The 26445-nt window shown below is 40.1% G+C and overlaps 1 protein-coding gene across 1 annotated transcript in view; it reads right to left on the bottom strand.

Annotated features, from left to right (window-relative positions):
- Positions 1–7860: 7860 nt before the first annotated feature.
- Positions 7861–26445, bottom strand: part of nell2a (neural EGFL like 2a) — a 70606-nt gene continuing 52021 nt past the window's right edge. Inside the window, exons 16-20 of the mRNA XM_080842390.1 lie at positions 19750–19890; positions 16879–17072; positions 15520–15696; positions 9195–9419; positions 7861–8246 (exon numbers count right to left, since the gene is read on the bottom strand). Of these exons, the coding sequence (XP_080698516.1) occupies positions 8205–8246; positions 9195–9419; positions 15520–15696; positions 16879–17072; positions 19750–19890 (779 nt within the window). The 3' untranslated portion in view covers positions 7861–8204. The remainder of the gene's footprint in view (positions 8247–9194; positions 9420–15519; positions 15697–16878; positions 17073–19749; positions 19891–26445) is intronic.

Here is a 26445-nt window from a genome sequence, read left to right as displayed (position 1 = left end):
ACTGGAATCCTGCTTTATTTATTGGTGGCACCAATAAATAAAGATTTGGGAACAAAATGGCGGCGATTGTTGTTGTTTACGATTTTCTATCAGTTCTCACCACACAACGACGTCTCATCTTTGCTCCTTGAATGTCGCTATGTAATGGTATGGAGTTATTGAAACTTACTACACGTAAAAAAGACTAGAAATTGAATGTTTATTTTTAAGCCTCGAAAGTTGCACTGGGTGCCTTTAATTATCCATAATTACATGAAGATCATGCTTGAGGTTCAGTGGTCTCGTATTGGTTAAGGAGAAACTCTAACCATATCCAGTGCATATCCTGCAATGTTTGTTCTTTATCAGCCTGGGAAATGGCCCCATCCAAAGATGTATGTACTTATATGTCTCTAGAACAGTTATTCTACACTATAAAATGCATTACTGCTTTTCCATTCAGAAAAAAACACTACTAAAAGGGTTCTTTTAAAAAGTCTTACTTATCAATATCTAAGTTCCCTCTTTAAAGTATTTATTGTTTATGTATCAAAAGCATCCCAGTCCCACAATTAGTATTGGAGGGTACCATTTTCAGATGTTCTTAAACATGATTTGTGGCAGGAACTATGAAAATCTCTGGTGAACCGAAAGTCTATGTTTTCATTACTGAGTCATATCCATTTCTCATGAAAAGAGCATTTTCATTTATGTGTTCTGTATCTGGTCATAGGTCTGTTTAAATTTTGCAGCCTTCATTTGTCAATAGATGAAGCTGTTTTGATGAATGTGTTTATGTGTGAGTGTGTGTGTGTGTGTGTGTGTACTTTGTGAAGTACATCCAGAAAAAGGTCAACCCTTCAGGTATTAACAAAATAATTGGCTGAGTATAGTCTTATATTCTTGAATCAGTTAAGAGAATAACAATATATCGCAAAAAAAACACTGAAAGACATAACAATCTTACTCTCTGAAACCTAATGAACCCTTTATCAAATTAATAATTGTTTTCTGTGGGGGAGAGGGGCTGTGGCTGTGTGTTTGTGTGTACGATGTCTTTTACCTTTTTTAGTCTTTTAATATTTCTTTCTACCTGTGTCTTCGTGGAGCAGATACATGTATTATATTACAGCGGGTTTTGGGTCTGTTCAAAAAATTCTTTCACCTGTTGGATGTTTCCAGAAAGCTGCATTCTCTGTAAATGAAGGGGACTGCTCCAATACGCTACTAAGCAAATATATTGTGACTGCTTTTCACCTTTTTATCAACCATTGAGCTAATTTATTCTCTGTATTGTTGCATCATAGCTAAATTATTTGTTTCAGGTTTTTCTTCCCCCAGAGATCACATCATCTATTAATTTATTTATGCATTGTTTATTACTTTTTTTGTAAGTTTTTTTTTTCCATTTATGATATCACTTAGATTGAATGCTAAATGTTGTGTCTGAATTAATATTTGGATTCCTAGAACTAGTTGGTTGAAGTAAAAAAAAAAAAAAAAAAAACACTACTCAGTGTGTGTCTCAATGTTTTAAACTGTTCACGTGTGTTGTTAAATTTGTGGCACTGTGTTAAACAAAGAGGGTGTTTGCCTGCTGAAGTTCTGTACTGTGTACATAGTCACTGTTGGCAGTTTTCTCTGTACCTAGAGCAGGGGTCTTCAACGTTTTTCAGGCCAGGGACCCCCAAACTGATGGCAAGATGAGCAGGGACCCCCTACTTTATAAATTGCATAAAATTTTGTTTATAATATACTGGGCCTAGCGCCAAATAAACATAGCTACCCTGCTATTGTGTCGATGGCACACATCCTCCCACATTAGTGAGATGTATCTTCTTTTCAATAACTCCTGACTGACACGATCCAACGGATGACGGAGGAGGAGTCTGGCGCATGGAGTTGTGTTGACAACATAGATGTTATAGTGAGATTGACAGGTCAACAAACCAATCACACCGCTAGCAAGTTGTTAAGATTGTAGGTAGTAGCATGCTTACATTAGCTAGGAGGCTCACACACCTCGCAAATCCTCACTTATTTTTCAGTTACAATTTACGTTTTTTGACCTTGTACAGTGTCTATTTCTCTTTATTTTATTTTTTTTTTAAAATCTAAGCAAAAAAATGTCAAACTAACAATTTATAGGTACAAACAAGACCAGTTATGGAGTTTGGTCCGCCATCTTTTATCTTTGATTTTCGCGCTCTTTAGACTTGGGCAGAAACGCGATCTGATTGGCTAGTGCCTGTGCATGAAAGGTGCTGTGAGTGAACCGGTGCCCAGCTTGAGAGGGCTCTTGTGGGTAGCTGAATGTGTCGATTGGACTGAAAGATAACGTCTTCTTGATCAATTTATACGTTCGCTAAAATATGTTGGATTTATGTTAATGTAAATGTAAAGGGAATAAATACAATTCTGATAAGGAAGACATTTAAATTTGCGGAAAAAAAAAATTGTTGAATTTTTTTTTTTTTTTTTTTTTTTTTTTAAATATTAAAAAAATTATCTTATCAACCAAAGATTTCGCGACCCCCCTGCAGTACCTCCGCGGACCCCCTGGGGGTCGCGGACCCCCTGTTGAAGACCCCTGACCTAGAGGATGTTTTTTAGAAAATGCTGCATGCCAGGTTTCAATGGGATTTTTTTTAGGTTTATCATTCATAAGATGATCCCACACTTCATTACTTTACTTACAACGTAATAGATTGCGCATCAGTATGAATTAAGACGGATCATTGCCTTTAGAGACAGACAGATCATCAAGACAGACCATTGCTAGACACTTCAGTAGGTTCATGGTGCAGGATACTGAAGTGTGTCTCATGCTATGTTTTTATTAACCTGTGATACAATTAGTTCATCATCTATTTTGAACACAGGTTTAAATATGTATTGGGATTTGTGTGATGAATACATAGCCTATGATTTAAGTATCTTTATTTGTTTATTAGTGTATTCAAACTAGTTGATGCAATTGCCAAATCATGACCTGTATATGAGATTTTCAATTCAGTTGCAATTCAGTTTGTGGGAGGTATTTTTTCTTTCCTGTTTTCATTCTCACTTCAAAGCCATTGTCACTATGCATATATTACATGAAACACAGTATTTGTGTTTTGTTGGGTGTTAATGTAATGTGTGTGTAACAGTGCTGCAATTCAAAATGAATGTGATGGCAGTTCCGCTGTATTCATGTTGGTGTTAGTACAGGAATGCTGCCTGACCGATCCTTAGCATTGTTTGACTTTGTTTTCTAAGGAGAGGTCATACTTTTTAAACACACTTGTGTAACAGTTGTCAGTGACACACTTGTCAAATACAGCTACCAATAAATTACATTTTGCTTCATGCCAATATGTTTTTTTTAAGACCATGTGTGATTTTTAGGAATGTTTTCGTGTGTGTGTTTGTTTGTATGTGTGTGACAAAATGACTTAAATATCACAGGCATTGCAACTTTGGTTTACATTTCAAACACAATCGTCAGAGACCTTGTTGCCAAGCAACTCCTTTGGGGGCTACCATATCCAGCTGCCGACCCAATTAGGCTCCTTGAGAAGAGAATGAACTTTGAATGTTAAACGAAGTTACAAAAGAAGTCTGAATACTATACCACATATAATATGGGATTGGGTAAAGATTATATAGAATCCCCCGTGTCTGTATACTGTAACATCTGTTTAACATGTATCCAGCCATTTCAAATCCTAATTAACAGTTCATGAAAAATTGAGATTTCATTGTGTCTACATTAATAAGCATGCCTTCCCTTTATATATGTCCTTAGTGAACTTAGCTCTTTTATGTAGAGAAGATATACTGGCTAAGATTGCCTGAAGTGTGTTTGTCCTTGAAGGGTGGGATGAGACCCTAATTTAGTTTTCTGAGGTACCGGGGTAGTGGTTGGGGCAAGTAATTCTGGAGGTGGATGCGGTGTGAAGCCCATGTTGTGCCTATGACTAGTGCTGCACTGTGAGACATGGACCGCAGGTGGGTTGTGTAGTTACAAAATATCAGGGAGATGGAATGTCATTTGTCGTATTTTTTGTAAAACTTTAATGAAATCTTTGACTCATATTTGTTTTTCACAACAGCATATCTTTAGTGTTAAGTGCCAACGAAATGTTTGCATGTGCCCTTGTGTTCACATCATATGGACGCCCTTTGGTTCTGTAACCTTCTCAGGTTGTGCCATTACCGCATTCATGCTGACATTTCAAATGAAATAGAATTGAAATGGAGTTTGCAGAAATATTTCTTCTATGTCATTTGCTTCTAATTAGCAGCTTAATGTGGCTCAATTATGTTCTTAATTCCTTGTGCATGAGTGTTTTAATTCCCTGCCATCCAAAAAGATGATGTGCTGCCATTTCGGAGTCAGCTCATATAGTATGACAGCTCTTAATCAATCCTTCAGTTTTCCTCAGAGACTCAACCATACATGGCGTTCATTGGGAAAAGGATGAGAGGGAGGTGTTGTACTCTGCATCACTCCTCTGTCCCTGACACTCTTATAAGAGTGTGACAGGACAGTGTGGACAAATCCCAGGGTGGAGCAAGTCATTTGACTGAAAGATCTAACAACTGAGACAACTGAGAGACTTGCCTTGGTTACCTTCAATCTCGCTGTCTCCCTAAAATTACCCAGACACATTTGTTTTCAGCCAGAGCGAGGGTGAAGTCAGATGATATCACTGTACACAACATGGTTGACAGGAAATTACACTGCAGACACTTAAGCAAGCTTGGTAGTTGAGATTTAGATCAAATTAATATTGTATCCTGTTCTGTCAAGTATACACAATCCAAAATATCTTTCATAGCAGTCATATTCTTTTTCTATTCTAGTTCTTTTTTCTGTTTCAAACACACTACAGAATGTAGCCTATTTTTTTCTCTGGACTATTTAATTGCAGTTTGAAGTACATGGTTCAAAATTAAGCTGGTATAAGAAAAAAAAGACAATGCTGCATTTTGGATAATAGAAAAATGTAAGTTTCACCATATCTGTAAAAAAGTGTTTGACTGAAGGATGCTGTCAAAAGGCCCAGTTGAAACCTGTCTTGTGCGATAAGAGGTGTCAGTTTTGGATTACAGTTCACACCATGGTCAGGTACACATGGGGAAATATATTTTAAATTCTCCTCTCAGTAATGGTTTTATACATGGATGTATGAATTAGTGTCCAGTATAAAGCTAAACCAAACCAATCATCACCTTTGTTCATTTATAATCCTGCTGGTGGATTATAAATACTGTTATAAATCACTTCTGATGCAAGAGCTTTGTTTATTATTGTATTAGTTGCTAAAGAGAGCCAGGTTTAGGGGCTCCCTGTAGGTCAGGACATCTGTTGCCTAAGGTCCATCTCTCCAACCGAAAATTGGACATTTAAGAGCCAGCTGGACAAGCGCTCTCCCTGCTGTTCCTCTCCTTTTGTGCCACTGGCAGATAGCCACCATCAGCAGGGTGTCGGTAGACCAAGCAAAGCCACATGGTGTCCTAGCCAGAAATGTATGTTTCTAGGAGCAGTTTCCCATGGTGATGTTACATCATACCCATGTGTACAAGGAAAAATAATTACTTGCCAGGAAACACCAGAATTGTCCTTGAACACCAGAATTAGTTTGGATAAAATATTAGAAGATCATATCTTGAGGAAAAAAACGTAATTAGTTTTTTTCTCAAAAGGCATCTGATGATTCCATTTCTATTGCTCAGTTCCCTCCTGTGTTTTTTTGGCAACACTAACCGTGAACAACGGAAGGCACACGTCAGCCCATCACACAGTAAGCCTGGTTTGACTGTGAAGTGCTAATTCTTCAGGACTCAATACATCCATAAATGAATTCCTGATCAAGTGCTGGTGCTGAGGCTTTAGTGTTTTGGGCACAATCCTTGGCAACCAGCAGTTAATCTTCAGAATCAGCCTGATCAGCACATTCAGCTCATGAGAACCAAGAGTGGAGAATGCATCTTTTAACTTCTGCCTTGTTTTTACCACACCGTGGCATGTGAGTTGAGAGAACCCGAAGATCACATCCTTGATTTCTATAGCAGTTGCTTATTCCCTTGTACAGTTCATCTTAACGAAATATGTGATTTGACTGGCCTGTGAGATTCTCCCTGTCCTAGAATTACCAAGGTGCCATCATGTAGATTTTTTTTCAACCAGTGTGAGGGAAGAGTCAGATCATATCACTGTGTACCTGACACAACACTGATGACAGGAAGTGACTTTGCAGACACTTAAGCGGCTTGGTAACACGCGCTGTTGACACGAAGATAAAATTAGTATCATTGCATATCACTGCATTCCTGTCCAAGCAAATCCTAAAATACCAAAACACAGCCCAAAATGACTTAAACAGCAGTCATATTCTCCGTCTTTGTTGTAATGTTCTGTTTTAAATAGACTAGAGAAATTCCAAGTCTGTCACTGGACCTTCTGTTTTGAACAGTGTGAACAAAATTAAAAAGGATAATTGATACTACCCAATATGACTAAATACAGAAGTTTGAAATCTTTAGATACAAACGAAATATTCAGACAGGATTGTATCACAGAGAGCTCAAGATTACCAGGTTGCTGAAAACATTTGTCACATTATAGGAATAATATCGTACCTTTTACCTAATGTTGTAGTTTGATGAAAGCTCATCACAGGCCTGAATGCCTGAAAGTGTTTCACTTAAAATAAGAACAATAGTAGGAACAGCTGCACAGCCATGCCTTCTCAAAGACCTCCGATTATACTGCTAAGGTAAAATAGTAATTTTGAATATAACTGAGGACACAGTGCAGCTCTTTGAGAGAATGTCGGTACAGTACAGTACCTCACTACACTGGCACGGAATGCTCTTCAATAGTCATCCAATATTCATGTGTTTGAAAGCATTGGGTAGTAGGGCTCCATCAATGCAACTTTCAGTGAGAAAAGTTAAAATGAGAAAAAGAAATGAGCACTGAATTTATACAGGTCTTGACTGGTTGGTAGAGTGAGACAAGTGGTGAGCAGAACCCTGACAGTTATTGGCTCTAGCTCCAGGGCCAAGTTCTCTCAAACTTCTCAAGATCTTTGTACTTCTTAAAAATCCTACAGGACAACAGGATTGTTTCTCCCAGCTTGTAGATCTAGCAATATGCTGTTTTGCCCTGGAAATGTGCCTCATGTGACTGAGAGCTTACAAACTAAAAAGAGGTCAAAGCAGGGTCAACAAAACAAAAACAATGCAACAAAAAAAACAACAACCCCAGCAGAAGTGGTTATAATTCTCGCCGCAGGTCTCCGTGCCCTGAGGAAAGCACGGCAGCGCTGTGCTGGTGACAATTCAAGGCAGGTGTGGTGTTGCGAGTCTGAGACCCATGCTGGCAAAGGGGACTCTGCGCAGCAAGCCAAGCGCATGAATGAATAATGAATGGAAAGGTCAGTCAGGAGGATGACTGTGCTCCTAATAGACGTTGACTGCTCAGATGGAAACCTCACGCGCAGTCACGCATGTGTTTTGACAGCAACCTCTCACTCACCTCTGTTTTTTAACCGCAAGTCTGAGGAAGAAGGTAAGGGCATTTCTAAAGCTTGTGGGATTTGTTATGGTCTCAAAAGTATTATGTCTGTGGATGAAGAAGAAGAAGTTAAGTAACGTGAGAGTCAATAACAGCCAGTTGGGAGTTAGGCCCACTGTGAAACAGGGCACTGTTTGGACATAAAGTAAGTAAAAAGACAAATCCAAGATCAATGGAAATGGAAATACTTTATTTCACCATCACACAATAACAAGCCATATTATAAGTTAAACTGAAAATTTGAAAAAGTAATAAATCAATAGCAAAAAAAGTGATATGGGACCACTTACTATAGAAGACACCATTATGTGTTAAATGAGAACTACACTGAAATGCACTATCTAGGATGGCTATAAGCCTTTTTCGGACTTTAAAAGAACTAAAACCAGAACAAACATTTTTCTACACTTAGTACAGTCATGCCTGTATATAATATTTTACAGAATGATGTTTTCCAATGAGTTTGTAATCTTCAATGCACAGTCCCCCTCAGCTGCAGAGATGAGTAGAGGTGGTTCTTTTGTCAGCCATTTGGTATAATACACATTTGAAATTTGGTATAATTTAAAGTTTGGAGGAAGGGAGGGAGAGAGTGAAATGCAAGTTTCTTCTACATGGACTAGACTGTACAAATGCCTTCAGTGCCTTGGAGCCACTAAAGGCACATAGGATCCACTGAACAACAGACGTGTCCATTCTGAAAAGACAGTAGATAAGGAGAGTGTCAGGAAGATCTATACCTTTGAATTATTCAAAATTATAACACAGGTAGATGGAATTATAACACGGGTAGATGGAATTATAACACGGGTAGATGGAATCCCCCATTCTGAGAGTTAGTTCCGGGGTGTGCCTTAATCAACGATATAGTAACTGTACGACCTGTTTTCATCTACCTGAGCGTTCCATATCAGTGCGCACTCAAAAAGAAATTTCTAACCAAGATGGCGGCGTGTTGTGGGGAATGTAGTGGGGAATGTTTCATGTGAATTAAGCTATCTACACGACTTTTTATACGTCTACATTGACTCGGTTAGTTGTTTCTGTGCTACACGAATGTTGAGAGTATTGTAAGTCTTTACTGAAAGCCTCGAATATTATTTGTAGGTGACTGCTAACGCTAGACCAAAACTCCATTGAAACACACGTAGCTTTTGTGCTAGGCTAACAGACGTGAAGATCCCAATGCTATTTGTCTGTTGCATAGCAACAGCCACACAAAGGGGGACTATTTTCTCTTGGCTACTGAAATGCGATACACAACGTTTGGTGTCTACAAGGCAGTACTGCGCAGTACTGCGCAGTACTGCGCGTCGGGCCTAACAACTCCCTCCAACAAGTACATTATTGACGATACAGTACTGCCTCTCGAACCTTAATGCTTAATTAAACCGCATGCTATTATGTGTACGTCCTCAAAGTCTCACAAGATAGAGGGAAGAATGGTTTTAAATGACCTTACCTTGCTCCTGGTCCCAGAGCTTATATTAATCTAATACACGATTACCACATCAGTCTACTAAGGTTAGCAATTGTACCCACTCCACTACAGTCACACATTAGTGTTTCTGTCAGCACATTTAAACCCATGGTACCAGGAATGTCCCTAAGAGAGAATACAAGCTTTAACCCAAATCATTCTCACCTTGCACTGGCAGAGTGTGCATTCGGTGCCATGCTTGACCCAGGAGGAGCCGCTGAAGCGAGTGATGCTATGTTCATCTGTGCACGTCTTGGTGATATCGTTGCGGATAGTGTCTGCCTGGCACGGATCAGTGACGCAACGTTGGCAGCACTCGCCCTCAGGAACTACGGTAAACTCACAGTCCACAGAAGGACAGGAGAGGGGCCAGCAGTCCACCTCACCTTGCTGAAACAGAAAACACAAAAAAGAACCCTGACTTAGGAACTTCACCTTGTTGAAACAGACACACAAAAAAGAACCCTGACTTAGGAACTTCACCTTGATGAAACAGACACACAAAGGAACTTCTCTATAACTTTCTACTTCGTTACTGCACAATATTCCATGCTCAGGTTCTAATGAAATAAAATGAATTACATTATTTTAGATGATAAAGAAAAGACCCTTTCTTCCTGTGAAAGATAGTGAACTACTATGTCAAGCATTAATTTATCAATATTATACAATGAAATATAAACTGTGTCAATCAGTGTAATTGCTTTATGTGCAAAGTTCCAGTTGCAATCCTTCATGTTTAATAAAACTGGTCTGGACGTAATTCACTGCAGAGGCTAAAAAAAAATGTAATTGAGTAGCAGTATCATGCATCCAGATGTCACCAAAACCTTGCAGAGAATCTTCTACATTAATCTGTAAAGACAGCAATGAACTACTGCCATATATACCAAACAGCTATGCTTTACTGCATTTCCCAGCAGTCTACCCAATGGCCCCTTGGTCTACATACTCCATAAATCATGAAAAACTTTTGCCCGAGAAAGCTTTATTGGATTTTTCTCTACTATTCCAATAAGCCTTCTGAATGCAGGTCATATATTTTGGCCAACTTGATAGATCTTGGCTAAGCTATGATTTAGTTCAGCATGACCTACTTCTGCTAACATTTTCATTCTGCAATCCTTAGTACTTTACACCTCAAGAGCACACGGAAACTGTGGACTCACATAAACACATGTGCAATCCTGTAGACACGTTTTGACACTGTCAAAATATTGTAATGGCCTCAAGCATTACACAAGACTAGGAAAGCCATACATTATTTTCTTTATAGCTGCAGAGTACACCATACAGTACGGGGAGTGCATTAATGCACACTGCCTGCATTAATGTTGAGTGTAAACATTTGAGTGACAGCTCCCTTGTGGGACTACAGCAGAATTAAGTGTTCACACAAAATGGAAGCTCAGCTCATTATGCAGAAGGATCTTCATTATTCACAGCAGAGCAGGGCCAGGCTGAGATGCACTGATCTCCCGATACTCATTACAAATGCCCTATAGCACTATCTAGAAGGCATGACACAGTATCCGAATACACGAACACACAACAGAGTTCAGCTAAGAAACAGCCATCGTGTGATTAATTTGCATGTGTACCGCTGAACATACTCTGTGACCTGATCTAGCTATGCTAAGTAAAGTAAGTAAGTAGGTAAAGTTTATTTTTAGAGCACATTTAAACGCAGCTTGCACTGACCAAAGTGCTGTACATAGTGCATTAGATATAGGGGTGTCACGACACCAAAAATTCAGTAGTCGGTACCAATACTAGTAAAATAACACGATTCTCGGTAAAAAAAAAAAAAAAGATTTCCAAGATTCTATGTACTTTAACTTGAAACATGAACTTTTTTATTAAAATATGTCAAAACAGCAAAATGTCATAAGACATACAAAACATGTGCAATATAGCATAGCACAACATAATAAAGTGCAATTAATGGTTAAAGTGCAACAACTAGTGACCCCAGACACATTCCAGACATCTTTTCAAAAGGTGCTGTGCAAAAACAACAACAGTGCAAAACAAAACCGTGGATATAACAGTGCAGCCATTCAGCTAACAAGATGAACATGAGTTTTGAGCTTCTTAAAGGTCGTATTTAATACAAAATAAATCTAAATGTTCAGTGTGGTCGCGGCGAAATTCCAACTGTCACTCGCAAATCGTCTTAAACATCGGCTACTCTGAGTCTATGGCATCGAAAAAAAAAATTGGGTAATCGTGTTATCAAACCAATTGCATATTTATGTCTAACTATATTAAACTAGGACATTCTGTGAATTTCCCTAGTTTAGTCATGATACTTGCAAGATACATGCTCTCTTTCGCTCTCTATCTCCTTCTAACCAAGGAAGGCTATAGGCTAACGTTAAAACTACAGCATAGCTTACCTAAACTACGTACATAACATAAGCCATTGTAACACACGTGCCCATCATTTTAAACATCATGTAACATGTATTTCGGTATGACAGATTTAAAAAACTGAAAAACTGCATTATTTGGATGTTGTTAGTATGAATCAGAACTATCCTTGAGTTCTTTAAACAAATACAGATGACTGTCTTTCAGGTGCTTTGCTAAATTGAAAGTACTATCTCCCTTGGTCTGAAGAACACGGTAGCATCGTTTGAATAATGTTCAAAAGTAGGGTGACTAGACGTCCTGTTTTACCCGTTCATGTCCTCTTTTCGAGACCTAAAAAATGCGTCCGGCAGGGATTCCAAAAACGTCCGGGATTTAGCCTCGTAGGATATTTGTGTTTCTCTGGGTGTTTCACAAACTAATATTACGTCTTTTGGAAAGGGTATCTCCGTTACGTTCCACCTTTTTGCGCGTGAGCTCTCATTGGTCGACCGCCTTCCCCGTGTTGCCAGATATGATAATTATCCTCCAAAATGAGCCTATGATACGATATGCCATTTCCAGTCTGGCAACACTTCACACCTGGCCACCTCCACTAGTTTAATCGTCTACAATAGTAAATGGCAGATATGTGTGTGAAAAACATGTCAAAACTTCGACTGGAACACCGAAGCGTATACTGCCCCCGTCAGTTTCAGAAGAAGCACAGCACCGATTAACAGCTGGTACCGGCGCTCACGGTACCTACGGTGCTTCAAAAAAATGGTTATCGTCTGTGTTTTGTTATTTTAGTACCGAAAGGTATCGTAAGCATCGGTTATCGTGACATCCCTAATTAGATATTGAAAGAATAATAAAATAAGACAAGATAAAATGGAATAAACAAAATAAAATAGAATAAACAAAATAAAATGGAATAAATCAACAGACAACACTTAATTACAGACATAACAGGGTGAGACAATTAGAACACAGGGAAGGCCAATGTAAAAAGGTGCGTTTTGAGCCTGGATTTAAAAAGTGTGGTTGAAGGGGCATTTCTAATGTCAAGTGGCAGTTGGTTCCACAGCTGAGGGCCGGCAACAGAAAAGGCACGGTCACCTTTTTGCTTAAGCCGGGACCGTGGGACATGGAGGAAACCTTGGCTGCAGGATCTGAGGGACCTGGGGGCTACATGGGGATGAATGATATCAGCCATGTAGCTGGGGGCCAGACCATGGAGAGCCTTAAAAACCATGAGCAGTATTTTAAATTGTATCCTTGACTGGACTGGAAGCCAGTGCCTAAGCTTTAAAACGAATAGTCCGAAACTAATAACGCAGGAGAAAGAATAGTTTGATATTTGAAGATACATTTCTGACTGCAGAAAGACTTTACACATGTTCACCTGTACTATGAATTGAATGTTCAGACATCATCTACTAAAACTTCAAATATCAGGTGACACTGATCAGTGAGACTGAGGGCATAACCATGTGTTTCAATCTAATGGTATAAGCCCTTACAGCTTGAAGTATCAGAATGCATAATAATGCTTCTTTGACTTTTTGCTTTTTGTCAACAATTTCTTCACCAAATTTCTTTCTGGACCCATATGTGACTCCATAGAAGCTTCCATCATAATAGATGTGGTACCTCAAGCTGTAAGGGCTTTTATTACACCACTGTCATGCCTTATGAGTGCAGTCATTACTACTTATTTACTACTCATTACTAGACTTATGGTAGTTGTTATGATGCATTACGAAAACATTTAGAATGTTTTTTTGATGCTTTATGAATACTGGGTTCATAGAAAGTGTTACAGAAATGGTCATAGTCATAATGCCCCCGGATGCTATTCATATGTCTTAACTGCTATATTCCACCTTGGCAAATTCATACATAAAATGAAACTAAAGGTGATGTGTAATTCAGGATTGTTTTCTCTGTATTTGTATTACTATGACATTAATGCTTTTTAGGAAGCTGTATTTAGCATTTCACCTCTGAAGTGGTATTTAGATGTTAAACAAGAGCATTAGTGGTAATGCCGTGTGAATCCGAAGGCAAGGCAGAACTGGGGCATGTTTGCTCTCCTCAACTGTGCAATGAGACCTACAGCAATACTTTGTGACAACAAATGATTTAATTCTTTGGACGACAAAACCCAAACTGCACTACCACGAGTGAAATTGCATTACACTGGGCAAAACATGTAGCAGGCCAGACATCTGCTATGCTTTATTTTCATTCTATTTATTTATTTAACTATTTTTTTATCTGCGCATTGCCGGACTAGGTTGCTCAAGGATGACCACATTTATTGGGTGACATTTGGTTTATGAGTGCTACTGGCAAGGGAACATCGTAACCAATCATTTCAGTGTGGTCTCTTTTAGGGTTTTGGCCACCTCATGCCAGCTGACCTTGGTCTCCCATATACAGGGTTCTATTTCTCAACACAAGCTACAATTCACATAGACTTCACAACACATTTCATGACCACATTTGTGGAATACGTTATATTTGGTTTCTTAAGGGAACGAGCTATTATACTCTTGACTTACATGACCCATTAATTACTGATAGGGCAGAAAGACCAGACCACTAGAAGTTTACGTTTTGAGAACATTTGAAATATACTCTTTTTCATAGATCTCCAGCATTCCCAAGTGACAAGACATCAAATTACACACACTTTAGTTCACAACTCTGACTGTTAGCAAGAGCGTTTCGTTCTTCTGAATGAGTCCAAATTTAGCCCTGTACTGACTGAAGCACCTTTGGGACAGCACTTATCTGGGACTGATCTCTCTCTGAGCTTCGCAAACCCGTCTCAGAACCGGTGCTTAAACAGAAGCCCAGGACCTGCTCACACACACACACACACACACACACACACACACACACACACACACACACTCACACACACACACACACACACACACACACACACACACACACACACACACACACTCACACACACACACACACACACACACACACACACACACACACACATTTCGCTTTCATCTCCCCTCCTCTATACCTTGCTCGTCCTTTGCTCTCCTCCATCCTCTCTGATGGTCCTTCTCTCCTCTCCCACAACCCACTTTCCTTTTGACACTTTTCTCTCCACTCCTTCTGTGCTCTTTCAGGTTCGTCTGTTGATTTAATGCCGTTGCCCAGTGTCTGGGGTGCTTCCACGGGCAGGCAGTGTTTCAACTGGCACTGCCCACTCTAACTCCACTTTCATCTCTCTTTTTTCATTCTCTCACCATCTCTCTCTCTCTTTCTCTCTGTTTAAGTCTTCTCTCTTGCACATTAGTTTACGGCTTGGGTACAATCCATGCCCCTTCCAAAGTGACATCCTGCCGCAACCAATCTTTGCCTATCTGCATTCATATGCTAATCCAAGGGCTTGGTGTCGGCAGGCTATTTGATCTGGTTAGTGGGGCAGAACAAAGGCACACCTCACTCACACACCACACGGCACAGAGAGGGGTGCTGGCACGGGGCACGGTCAAGATGATTTGTGCGAGGGGGGAATTTACACACAAAAAAAAGGTAAGTACTCAGAGTGTTCCTACCCACTGTGACAATGCCAAGCCTGACATTTGCATTTAATAAACATATGGCTGGCGCTGGGCTTACATCCCTGAGCTCTTTTCTGAGGACAGAAAGCCGCCTGGTATTGTCAGTGTGAGAGTCGTGTAAGGGGTTCATTTGTGCTCGGGAACACAGCAGGGGAGGGAAGACATTCAAAAGGTGGATGATAGGAGGAGATACAGAAAGAGATGACGCCCTTAAGAAACCCCTTTTCCCTTTCATTTCTATAGCAGTTACACAGGTATTGTGACAAGACGAAATGAAAAGCCTTTCCAAAAATACTTCCACTCTTACATAAAGGAAAAAAAAGCCAATCGGTTCTAGCAGCTACATATATTCTACCTCATTTTTCTTTCACATTGTTGTCGCCATTTTCACACAGCACTTCTGCACCAAAGAAGACAATGTTGTATTGCAGTATGTAAAAATGAAAGCCCAAAGGTCAAATACAGTGTGAATTCCAATTAGTCAGTAAGTGTCAGGTCAAGACAGTGTGACGTGGCGTGACGTGGCGTGTGTCCCTCACCAGGCACTGACACTGCTGGCAGTTCTCCACCCAGGTGTCTCCGCTGCCGTAGGTCAGTAGGCCGTTCTGGTGCAGACACTGGCTGCTCAGCCGTGGGTCACACTCCGGGCAGCAGAAGAGGTCCACCGTAGGGTTCTCACAGTCACACACCATCCTCCGGCACATCACCTTACCACTCTACACACAGCCACAAGGGAAGAGAGGGAGGGAGGAAGGGAGGGAGGGAGAGAGAGAAGATGACTTTTGTTAGGTGAAGTTTATTCCTAAGGGCTCTATTAACAAAGGTTAACATTGCTGAGGTTTTAACAGGTCATTACTCTATTGTACACGTTAACACTAGCTAGAAATTAGGGGCTAAGATTTCATTCAAATGCCAACACAAAAGACTGTATAATATTAAATGCACTATTAACAACAAAACACCATTGGCAATGGTCCTGCAAATGGAGTAGAAAGAGTGCAAAAAAGCATCAATAGAAATAGAAGGCGTCGTAAATCGTTAATTTAACAAGGACAAAGATTGTTTTATTACTGCAGCCCTCCACCAACCAAACCTTCCCTCTTAAGGTGATGCATTTGTGCCTGCATGTCAGTATATCCTGCCACAAACTACCGCTCCACGGGCTTTTTGATCCATAGAGACATCCACATCCACAATCACAGGTCTCTCAAGCCCTGCTGTGCTCCACACCACTCACTCTATCATTAGCCTACTGCTTTTACCCTTGGGCACAGCTTGCCTACAACACTTCCACAAGATTCAGCACTGTAACCCTCTTGACCTTGACCATTCGACTGCCTGAAAAACATTGTGATCCTTCCAGAGAGCGGAACGCATTTCTCACTAACAGCCAATTACATGTTTATGCTTCTATTCACCCAACCGCTCAATGGTACTAATTTTGAGTGGCAGTTGCCCCCTGGATTTGAATCAATTAAAGTGAGCCACCTAATTGGAAATTACTTTTTCCCTTCTGTCTTCAATAATGACATGAATAATTGGACGCTTGATAATTCAATAACTGGGACTCATCTTTTTTCCTTTTCTTTAAGACACAAGAAATCATTTTTACAGTAATTAAATACTTGATTGCAAAACGTGATCAGACTCAACATTAATGAAACTGAACAGATGTGACTTCCCTTATGGATCATATGGGCGAACAATCGAGAAAAGACAATTTGTGACTACCCTTCATCAATGTGTGAGACCTCACTACCTAAAATAGAAATGCCTTCACATGGCAGGGCATTTCCATTTCAAAGTTTGTGTGACACCCTTAAGTACCCCTACACCAATATCAGATGCACAGTAACAAGCGTCACTGCAGTACAATCCACAGTTGGTCCTCCGCTCACCTGGCACGAACAGACGGAACACCTGTCATTCTCCAGCATCCAGATCTGGCCACTGTGCTTGACTTTGCTGTCATGGATACAATCGCCAGAACAGTTGTGACCATGAGGGCATCTACAGTCGTATCCACCATCCAGATTAAAGCAGACTGTGTCATTGGCACATGTAGTCCTCCCTGTTTGACATTCATCCACATCTGCACAACAAGACAGAGAGGAAAAGACGAAGAGGTTAAACACTGGTGTATATCCAAAATAGTGATCACACAATTTTTCTTCAACACAAATCGTATGGGTCATGCATTGAAAGAATCCTCACATTGGGCCGTAATTTCATTGATTGATAAACGCAGCTGGCAACACACAAAGTCTGCAGTGTATGACCTAAGCTAATTTGGTAGCTTGGCAAAATCATTTTGGTCATTTGATAACATGAGCAAGAGCTAAGCGCAGACATGGGTGGGTCCGTGCACAGATGTGGGAGTTCAGTGTATAAATGAATTCCTTCAAACCAATACCATTTACTTGAAACTTTCTAAAAAAGCACAAACGACAAACTCTCATTTTAAGACAACCTCCTTCATGTTCCAAGTGCATTTACTGTACAAACATGCATATTACACAAAGGATATAATCGATTAAGTCCTGATTAACTGATAACCATTGCTCTGAAGCCCTATATCACCATATAGCACATTCAATTTGTAGGAAATAACTGTGTTCCGCCTTAAACAAATTTATAAAAATAGCCTCAAGATATGTAAAAAATTCTTGCTAATTGGAAAAGCAAGTAAGGAAAATGCTGTTGTTAACTTTTGAACTTTCTTGTACTGACATTAATGTCAATGTCCACAGGTTATGGAATATATTTTAGCAGTGCCTTGGTTCATGGGCAAATTGTAAGGTTACTCATGTGTACGCCCACTATCCTGGCTCTACACAACTTTTTCATTTTCATTTCATTTTCAGGTGTTCTTGCAGCCTTTCAGGCCGTTGTGCCATTGGATGGATGGCTGTTAGAAGACAATGGCTATCCGTTACGCCTGTGGTTTATCACGCCATAAATTATTCCAACGACTCAGCAGCAATGGCAATTGAATATTGCGTTGTTAAGCGCCAGGTCTGTGATTGAGCGAACATTTGATTTGGCCTGTTAAAAAATCGGTTTCAGATGCTCGGGCAGGTCAGATGACACATTACAATACAGCCCGTAGGAAGTCAGTGCTTTCTTTATGGCATGTTGTTACACAATATTGGCATGGATCATGTCTGGCAAAACATTTCACACACATTACACACTAGCTAGAGCACTGCAAAGGGAAGCCTAACTGCTTGTACCAGCAGCGGGAGATGACAACTGGGCAGATTGCACGCATCAAAGGAGGGATCAGTTAGCAGAACAGCTGTTTCCTTGGAAAGCATATTTTGATCACGTGTTTATTCCTAGGGTTAGTAAGGTAAATAAAACACATTTCATACAGAGACAGGTTTATATTTAAATACATTTCTCCTGCCAGTCCCAAAAAATATTTTACGTTTGGACCGTAAATGCGCTGAGCTCTGTGTGAATGTCAATCAGGTATGGTTGAACCATTGTTATTGGCTGATAAAGAATGTATTGATTGCCACACACCTGCTAATAACCTTTATGCCTGATTGCGCCCTGCCCTGTGTGAAATGCGATGAGCAAATGGAGCTATCCACTCCTACTGCATGAAGCCAGTTCACACTATAAACTTTGGCCAATTAGGGCCAAAACAATGTTCAGTGTAATACCAAAAAAAGTCAACTTCAGAGATAGTGTGGATTTTAAAAATCACATTTATAAACCTTTTCGTACATGCTGGCAAAAATTGCAAACGCTTTGCAAATTCGAAATAACAATGACTACCATTCCCTCTGTGTCACTTCTATAAGTGCATTCATACCCACATACAAGCTGATACATCTTATGGGGATGGCTTAGCATATAATTATTTTGAATGAACAAATGATTAAACTCGTGTGAAGTATGACCAGTGGACTAAATGAAAAGCATGATTTTAGAGCATTATGTTAAAAACTCATTATTTTGCCACGTCAATAAATCATATAACAGTATTGAGAGTGTGCTTCAGAATGGCCAGTGGAAATGAACAGTGGCACGCATGTTCTAATATCAAGTTTACTTTCCAAACATGCTTTTCACAGTGGAAGGTAATATGGTTGATGCAAAGACAATGACAGAAAGTATGGAACAAAATGTATGTTAACATTTGTTGAGCAAACTATCATGAAAGAATACAATGTCATCAAAGCAGCCTGTGACAGAGGATTGATTATCTATGATGGAGTTTTTGAATGATTTCACCTCTTGGAAGAAAGCGCAATATCAAAAGAGCACAATGTGGATAACTTATATGGTGCGAAACTGTGAGATGATTTGCTGGGGTGAGTTTTAAAGGCTGGGAATTCATTTGACACAAAATTCTTAAAAGTTAGACTCTCTGTCAAAGTACTCGTGAAAGTAAACAAAACACCCTCCCCCAGAAAATGTTTCAAATCACGCACATCTGAATACACATCCCTTTCCACTAATGCTAACCTTCTCTAAAGTGAAGGTTCATTTCTGAGGTTGAGCACTGCTAGGAAGGGGAGAGACGCCATGTGCTTGAAAGATCTCCTAAACACACCTCACGTGAAGATTTAGAGAATGGGACGTAGGTCATGAAGTCATTAGTGGGTTGGCCTAAACTTTTGACATATACTGTACCTGCTCATGTTTTTATATAATGATGTTTTAGTATGCCGGAGTCTGCACCAGTGCACGTGTAGCTAGAGAGGCAGATGTATGTATTAATGATGAGCTTTGGGTATAAGGTGTGAACATCTTACCTTCACAGGACTCTCCACTGACCGAGAACATCCCGTTGTCATGGTAGCCATCGTGGCATTCGCAGTGGTACCAGCCAGGCAGGTTGACGCACGAGGCTCGGCTGTCGCACTCCACCAATCCGGTGGAGCACTCATCGATATCTGTGGGAGAGAAGGGATGGCCACGGGGCTTATGAGGAGCATTGGGGATCATACTAAAGCATCTTCACAGTGTTCTCTCTAATCACAACTCACTATCACTACCGAGCAGGTAGAGCAGGTCAGGGGAAATCAAAGGCTTTACTGTACAGCCAAGACAAGTCATTGGAGAAACTCATGTGCAACTTTTGCCATATGCCCTCAGTGTCACTCACAAAGTTTTCTCTACACTAATATTCCTAAGTGCTGTAGGGTTTAGAGATTTCAAAATGCCAAGTCCATCACTGAGAATCCATAACGTCTCAACCCACTGATTACATCTCTGTGTGCATGAGAAACAGTCTGAAAAAGCACCTCTCCCTTCTTCAGTAAAATTCTTCAGATGTTAGGTCTCAAACAGAATGCCCCTTAGATACCTCTAAATACGATTTGCCCTTAAGGTCAACGTATACTTCTGGGAGTGCTTGAGTGTTGTTTTTCTAAGCACCACAGCGGATTGGGTTTGGACAGGGTTTACAGTTTTGGCCAACTGACTACATTTCTCAACTCACCCCTTGAGGCCCCTGTCTGCTATTGACTTTCTACTCTGCCTGATAAGTATCGTGGCCAGATTGTGATGAGCTCTGCATGCCTTTATCGACTTAGCATAATGTTCTCTAGAGGGGAGGCTATGCTCAACAAAAGGCTATAGATGTGTAAATCAGAATGTTCACACAACACTGAAGTAATAATCTAATCAGATCGGAAATGTGAGTGACATCACCTACAACAGACCAAGTATTTATACCTATACAAACTACTTTAGACTTGTCAGTATAAACTTTCACAAGTTTTTAAACTATAAAGCTTTTTTTCACTTGACAATGTCTGAAAACACTATTAGTGGGATTTAATATGTAAGCCCTCCAAGAATGTGCTAGTTTTAAATAATTATATTTCTATTGCAATCCTATTTAGCACTTAATGTACTTGCTCTGCTCTGAAGTAACACATTTAAATGACACATAAATCATAAATTTAACATGAATACGATCTCTTTAGAAATATCAGATATTTTGCTCTCATATCTTGTGTCAACATCTCTCTGTGGAATTGCAGAGCGATCTAGCTGTGTACCCATCCACCACATTATTCATGCAGTAAATGAACACAGTCAAGACCCCATTTTAAAAGTCAAGGTTGAAAGTTACAGAGCAGTTTTTTTTTGTTTAGCTGACATGCAGGAATATTGAATAGATTTGTGAGCTATGAGATCTAAGAGGTCTAAATAAGAATTTTTAATTTAGAGGCAGTTGAATAACCTTGGCATGCTAGAGTGAACAAAAACATTTCTCTCAGAGGCTCAGTCTGGCCGACAGCTATACGGTATTTCTTGCAGATCCTAATGCACCTATTTCCAATGTGCTTCTCTGATTTGCAATTCTCCCAAGCAACTGCTATGCACCAGACATCATCAGATTTTCCCTTTAGATATCCTTACTTTTCAAGGAAACATTATACAAGAGAAGTGCCTGAATTGAGGGAACATTTGGAAGTTGGCTACCACATAAAATTGATAAAGAAATTAAGTCAGATTTTAGTAGAAATTTGGATGAGAATAAATCTTTTTTAAAGCCTTTTAAAGGCTTCATGTTTCATAATCATAGTCTGACAACATGTGACTCGCTGTGAGGCCGTGGCTGAAAAACATCCAGGATTATTCAAATAACAGGATTTATGAATGAGGAAAACAATATTTCAGATTATTTTCAATTAGAATGAAGAGAACAGATGAGGGGGGATAAGCTTGTGATTACACAGGGAGGATAAATGGCTGGCCCTACGTTGCACAGTGATTAAATGTGTCTATAAAGGCAGCGATGGCTTCTTTATGATTTTTCGTGATACATTATCACGGCAGCTCATTAGGAAAATGGTTTCTCTGACTCGCCAGTCTCCCATTTCCCCAGACCAGGCGAAAACACATTCAATCCTGCCGTCAAACTAATATGATTATGCACCAAGGGCTAATGAGGCTTTGCACGTTTTGCAAGATTAAGCACCGATCACACATTGATGGTGTAGGTTGAAAGTCACCTGAACCTACCCTTTCACCTCATGGACAAACTTCCAAAAGAAAACTAAGTTCTGCTAATTCAATCATCTACTACAATACTCACAAACGTTGCATTTGATATGAGCTGTCATAGATGTTGTAACACAAAGTTATAATACATTCATTAATTAAGCAATCATATTAATGATAACACTTAATTGAAATTAATTATGTTGTCCTTTGTTAAATAATGACTTTTTAAAAGGTATTTTCTGACTTCCTTTATCACTGATTAGAGAATCTGTGGACGAACACCTCATCACATGAAAAAGGGCAGACTATGATATGTGATGCTTCTGGTGGCCTCAGGGTGATTTGATGAATGCACTATTAACCTAAGCTGTGTCTGGGAGGATGATCTACAAGAATCCATGAGTGCAGTGATCTCACAATAAATCACATGCACTCACCAATGCATTTCCCTTTGGTGAAGAGACTCAGCAGTGCCTGTGTTTGTATCTGCAATCATCCTTAGCACCGTAGCAATTTAGTCAGGAGCAATATGGAAACCTCTTGTCCATACTCTTTTAGACTGTGGGTGTATTTCAAGCTCAAGGAATAGAGTAATGCTATTCATGAAAGCTTATCCTATCTTTAAAAAGGTGAGATGTATCAAGCTCTTTGTGAAGAAGTTGGGTTGACAGAGTACAGTCTTTGAAAATGAAAAGCTGCCTGCCTGTGTGCTTTCCAGCAAAAATAAAAGTATTTGAATTCTTTTCACTACTGTCAGATGACTAAAACATGAAAATAAGTTGAGTTAGTCTCCTATTTATAACCATCTAGTCAACCTGGTATTTTAGATATACTAGTAATATCTATGTTACATTCTTTTACCTAACAAATAATACAAATCTATGAATGCAGGGCCTAAATATCAGGGTAAGAAAGTGTGACTTTTTTGTTAAGTCGATTGTAGTAAGTAACTGTTGGTTCGTCAAGTCAAAGAAAACAAAGATCTTGCTTGTACCCTGCTTTATCGGACAAACTGAGGACAACCTATACAGCTTAATGGGTAGGTCTGGTCTTTTGTAACACAATAGATGTATTTCATGAGAATAAAAAGCAAAAGCACACACACAACCATATCTCCTTCTTCTTTTCAACAAATGACTGGAGCAACACTGTGAAAATGCATTACATGTGTGGCCCCCCCACTGCGGTGGTCATACGGACGGGCACCCACACAGAACTTGGACTGTTTCAAAGGAAAAAAAGGCATCCAACTGTTCTCATATTGGAACAGAAATGGTAAACAGCAGTGGATTCAGTGGAGCCAGGGCTGTCAGAGACAGTTCAAAATCACAAGTGCCTCCCACAAGGGGCTCTTTGGACACCCTACCCACGGAAATCCTGGGATCATATTTCTCCTCCACTTAAAGTGTGATTATGCAATTCATGTTTTGTCATAGCATTCAGTGTGGTCGAGTCTGTAACCCTCTACAAGCCTGAGTCTGGATGGCAGAATGGGAATGGTAGATGGAACACAGGCCCTTCTTCTGCATGAATATATTTTTTAAACTACTCAGCCGTATGGAGAAGAATGAAGCTTTCCACTGTAGGAATATCGCTCTCTGTTCAGTAACTGAAGGGTGAATGTAGAGAGAAAGAGAGAGAGGGAGAGAAAGACAGAGAGCGTGAAAGAGAGGCGATAGAAGGGGAAGGGGAAAGAAGGGAAGTACCCATCTCTTCCTCTCATTATCTTGAGCGACAAGCTGGAAAAAAAGACTCTATTAAAGCCGAATCTCCAAGGACACGGAACAAGTATGTCTGTCCCCCTTACGCTTGTTACTGAAATATTCCTTCAGCTCAGGATGCTCTGCCTCTGTTCCTTCCCCTGACTGACTGACAGACAGAGAGCACCCCCGGGTCCTGGGGCTGCATGGAGGCAAAAATGAATTCCCAAACAATGACTATTCCAATGACACATCATCTATTTCCCACGTAACTGAACTTATGTGAAATATGTCATATGGAAATATATATACATATCAGTGAGTCTTGCTTTATTTACATGTGTATGGCTATTTAATATTCCATAAACTCACGTTCCCATAATGGAGTTATATTTCACAATGATAGATTAAACTGTGGGGTGTTATGATGGATTAATACTCTGAATAATGGTAGCTGTCAGAGTAGGTGTATAATTTTGCGAGACTATGAAAGACAAATGTGAGAAAATATTTCTGGTGATCATCAATTGAAGTCAATCCACAGGAATACATTTTGGAAGAGCAACACTAGCCCAAGGCTACTCTCACGGGGAGGCTGTTGGCTTTCTTTGAAAAACAAAAACAACAAAATGTAATGAATGGATGAAGAAACAGCAAAGCTAGGAGTAATGCCAGAACGGACAGGGAATAGAACAAAGACACATGAGAACTGTTACGCTCCACTAAAAACAATTATTTGGCATAGCAGAAGCTCCTACCCAGTTGACGATTCCTTACAACAGCAAAAAAAGGAAAAGTTCCTAATGCCGTAGCTTTTCAGCAGCGTGAGAAGAGATCTCTACCCACAACCCCTGGAGAGGTGCCATTTACACCTAACGAGGCGCTCCTGAGCAACTAAAAGTCGGCTCCCGCCATCAGGAGCCCTAATTAAGAGCCGCTAATGAGGCATGATGGATGGGCGCTCTGCACAATCCTAAATAAATAATGAAAGCATAATCACCTCACTTTAAAAAAACTACTGTGAGTTCACGAGGTGCAAACCCCCTTGGTCCTGCCTCTTCCAACAGACAAGCACACATGCCACTGTTTATCACAGCAGCCGTTAGCAACGAGCAATCAATCCGTGGCTAATCTGAGGTCCCCTGGAACTGATGTAAGACGGGTGACAGTTTCACAACCCCGTCCCACCTTACATGTTTTATGCTTTGCGCTCACCCAATCTCCCATTCATCTCCCCCTCTGCTCTCTGATTTGGGAGCAGCCTTGAGGCCTCATACAGTACAGTGGAGATAAACATGTGAGCACGGGGGGTCTCATTTCACATCATCCCAGAGGCCAACTGCAATCACAGTTCTTCAAACCCACCACCCTCCATGATCTGGGGGAGTGGAGTCAGTGAATGGGTCCTTTATAATGCCTTTGAGCAGAGTTGCACTATTAATCAAATAACAGAGCTTATGCCAGTACCTACCTTTGCACAGAGCTACTGAACAATGCAAAAAGCTTCAATCATTGCGTAATCGGAGTTAGACACTGAGTGAAAAACGTCTTATTTTTTTTTAATCAAGGACGGGTAACGTATTTAATCACTCTTCAGTCTAACAATATCTGCTTGATCTTGCTTCATTCCTTGCCCTCATTTTCACAATAGTCTCCTCTAGGATGGGCTTTTTACTACCTAAAGTACATATTTGGCTGTATGGTCTACTCTACACCATGCCAGAGGCTGATAGTTGACGCAGCAGAGGTTTTTTTCTCCACTCTCAATATCTAGCTCAATATCTCAATGAATCAATATCTGTAGCTACAGATACACCTGTCTTCTCATGTAGCTTCAGTGATCAGAACTTAAAGATCAGATACAATCTTACCACACACATGTGAGGTGTGCAACCATGACACAGACATGATATTGCAACTAACATTATTATCACTGAAAAAATGGTGGAACAGAAGCTGTACTCCTGTTTTGCTTTTCTGCTTCAGGAAGACATGGAATGTGTAACTAACAAAGGGCATTGCAAGATTGAAGGTCTCCTCTGCCCTCACAAATGTGAAGGTTTAATGTTCCATTGTCCCCAGTGGAGAGAAATATTGGCCTCAACAGTACAGTTAACACTGGTAGCAATACATAGTCTCTGAGTTCTTTGACTGCACAGGGAACTTCCACATACAGACTTGTTTTTATGGACAATACTGCAAAGTGACCTTCAGCAACAGAGCGCATCAACTGTGTGTAATATCAATTAGAGCCATATCCAATCTGAGGCCACATGAAGGCACACGTTACTGGGATCCAACAGGCATCTCCAGGTAGTCATCCATGCATCTAAGATGACATCAAAGAGCACACACACTTGACAGTTAAAGTAACAGTATGTAGCAATTGTACTTCAGGGTTACGGTTAGGATTAGTAATTTTACCTTAAAATAACAGCTTTAAAAAATTCAATTGGGGCGCTACAATGACGTTTAATATGGAGAATGGCCTCTTTGCCATCGCCATACTAGGGTCCATTGGCATTTTACTACACTATGTAGGTTTCTGGAAGCCGCCCGGGAACTACTTCCTGCCGGACTAGTAAGTAACTTATTTGCCATCTTGCTTTGTCTTGTGTTGCACTTGCTTGATGTTCGATTGTGTTAAGAAAGTTGTTGACTCACTAGTTTGTCATAGTATCAAAATAATCACATTTTTAAAAGGTTTTGCTAGGTTAAGCCACTAGCATCTCGTTAGCGATTAGCAATTCCTCTGTTGTGTGCTTTAACAATCAGATGCACCATCTGACA

Source organism: Sprattus sprattus (genome assembly GCF_963457725.1).
Source record: "Sprattus sprattus genome assembly, chromosome: 7".
Classification (NCBI taxonomy): Eukaryota; Metazoa; Chordata; class Actinopteri; order Clupeiformes; family Clupeidae; genus Sprattus; species Sprattus sprattus.
Note: the sequence above shows the minus strand (reverse complement) of the source record. Positions and strands in the feature narration are given on the sequence as shown.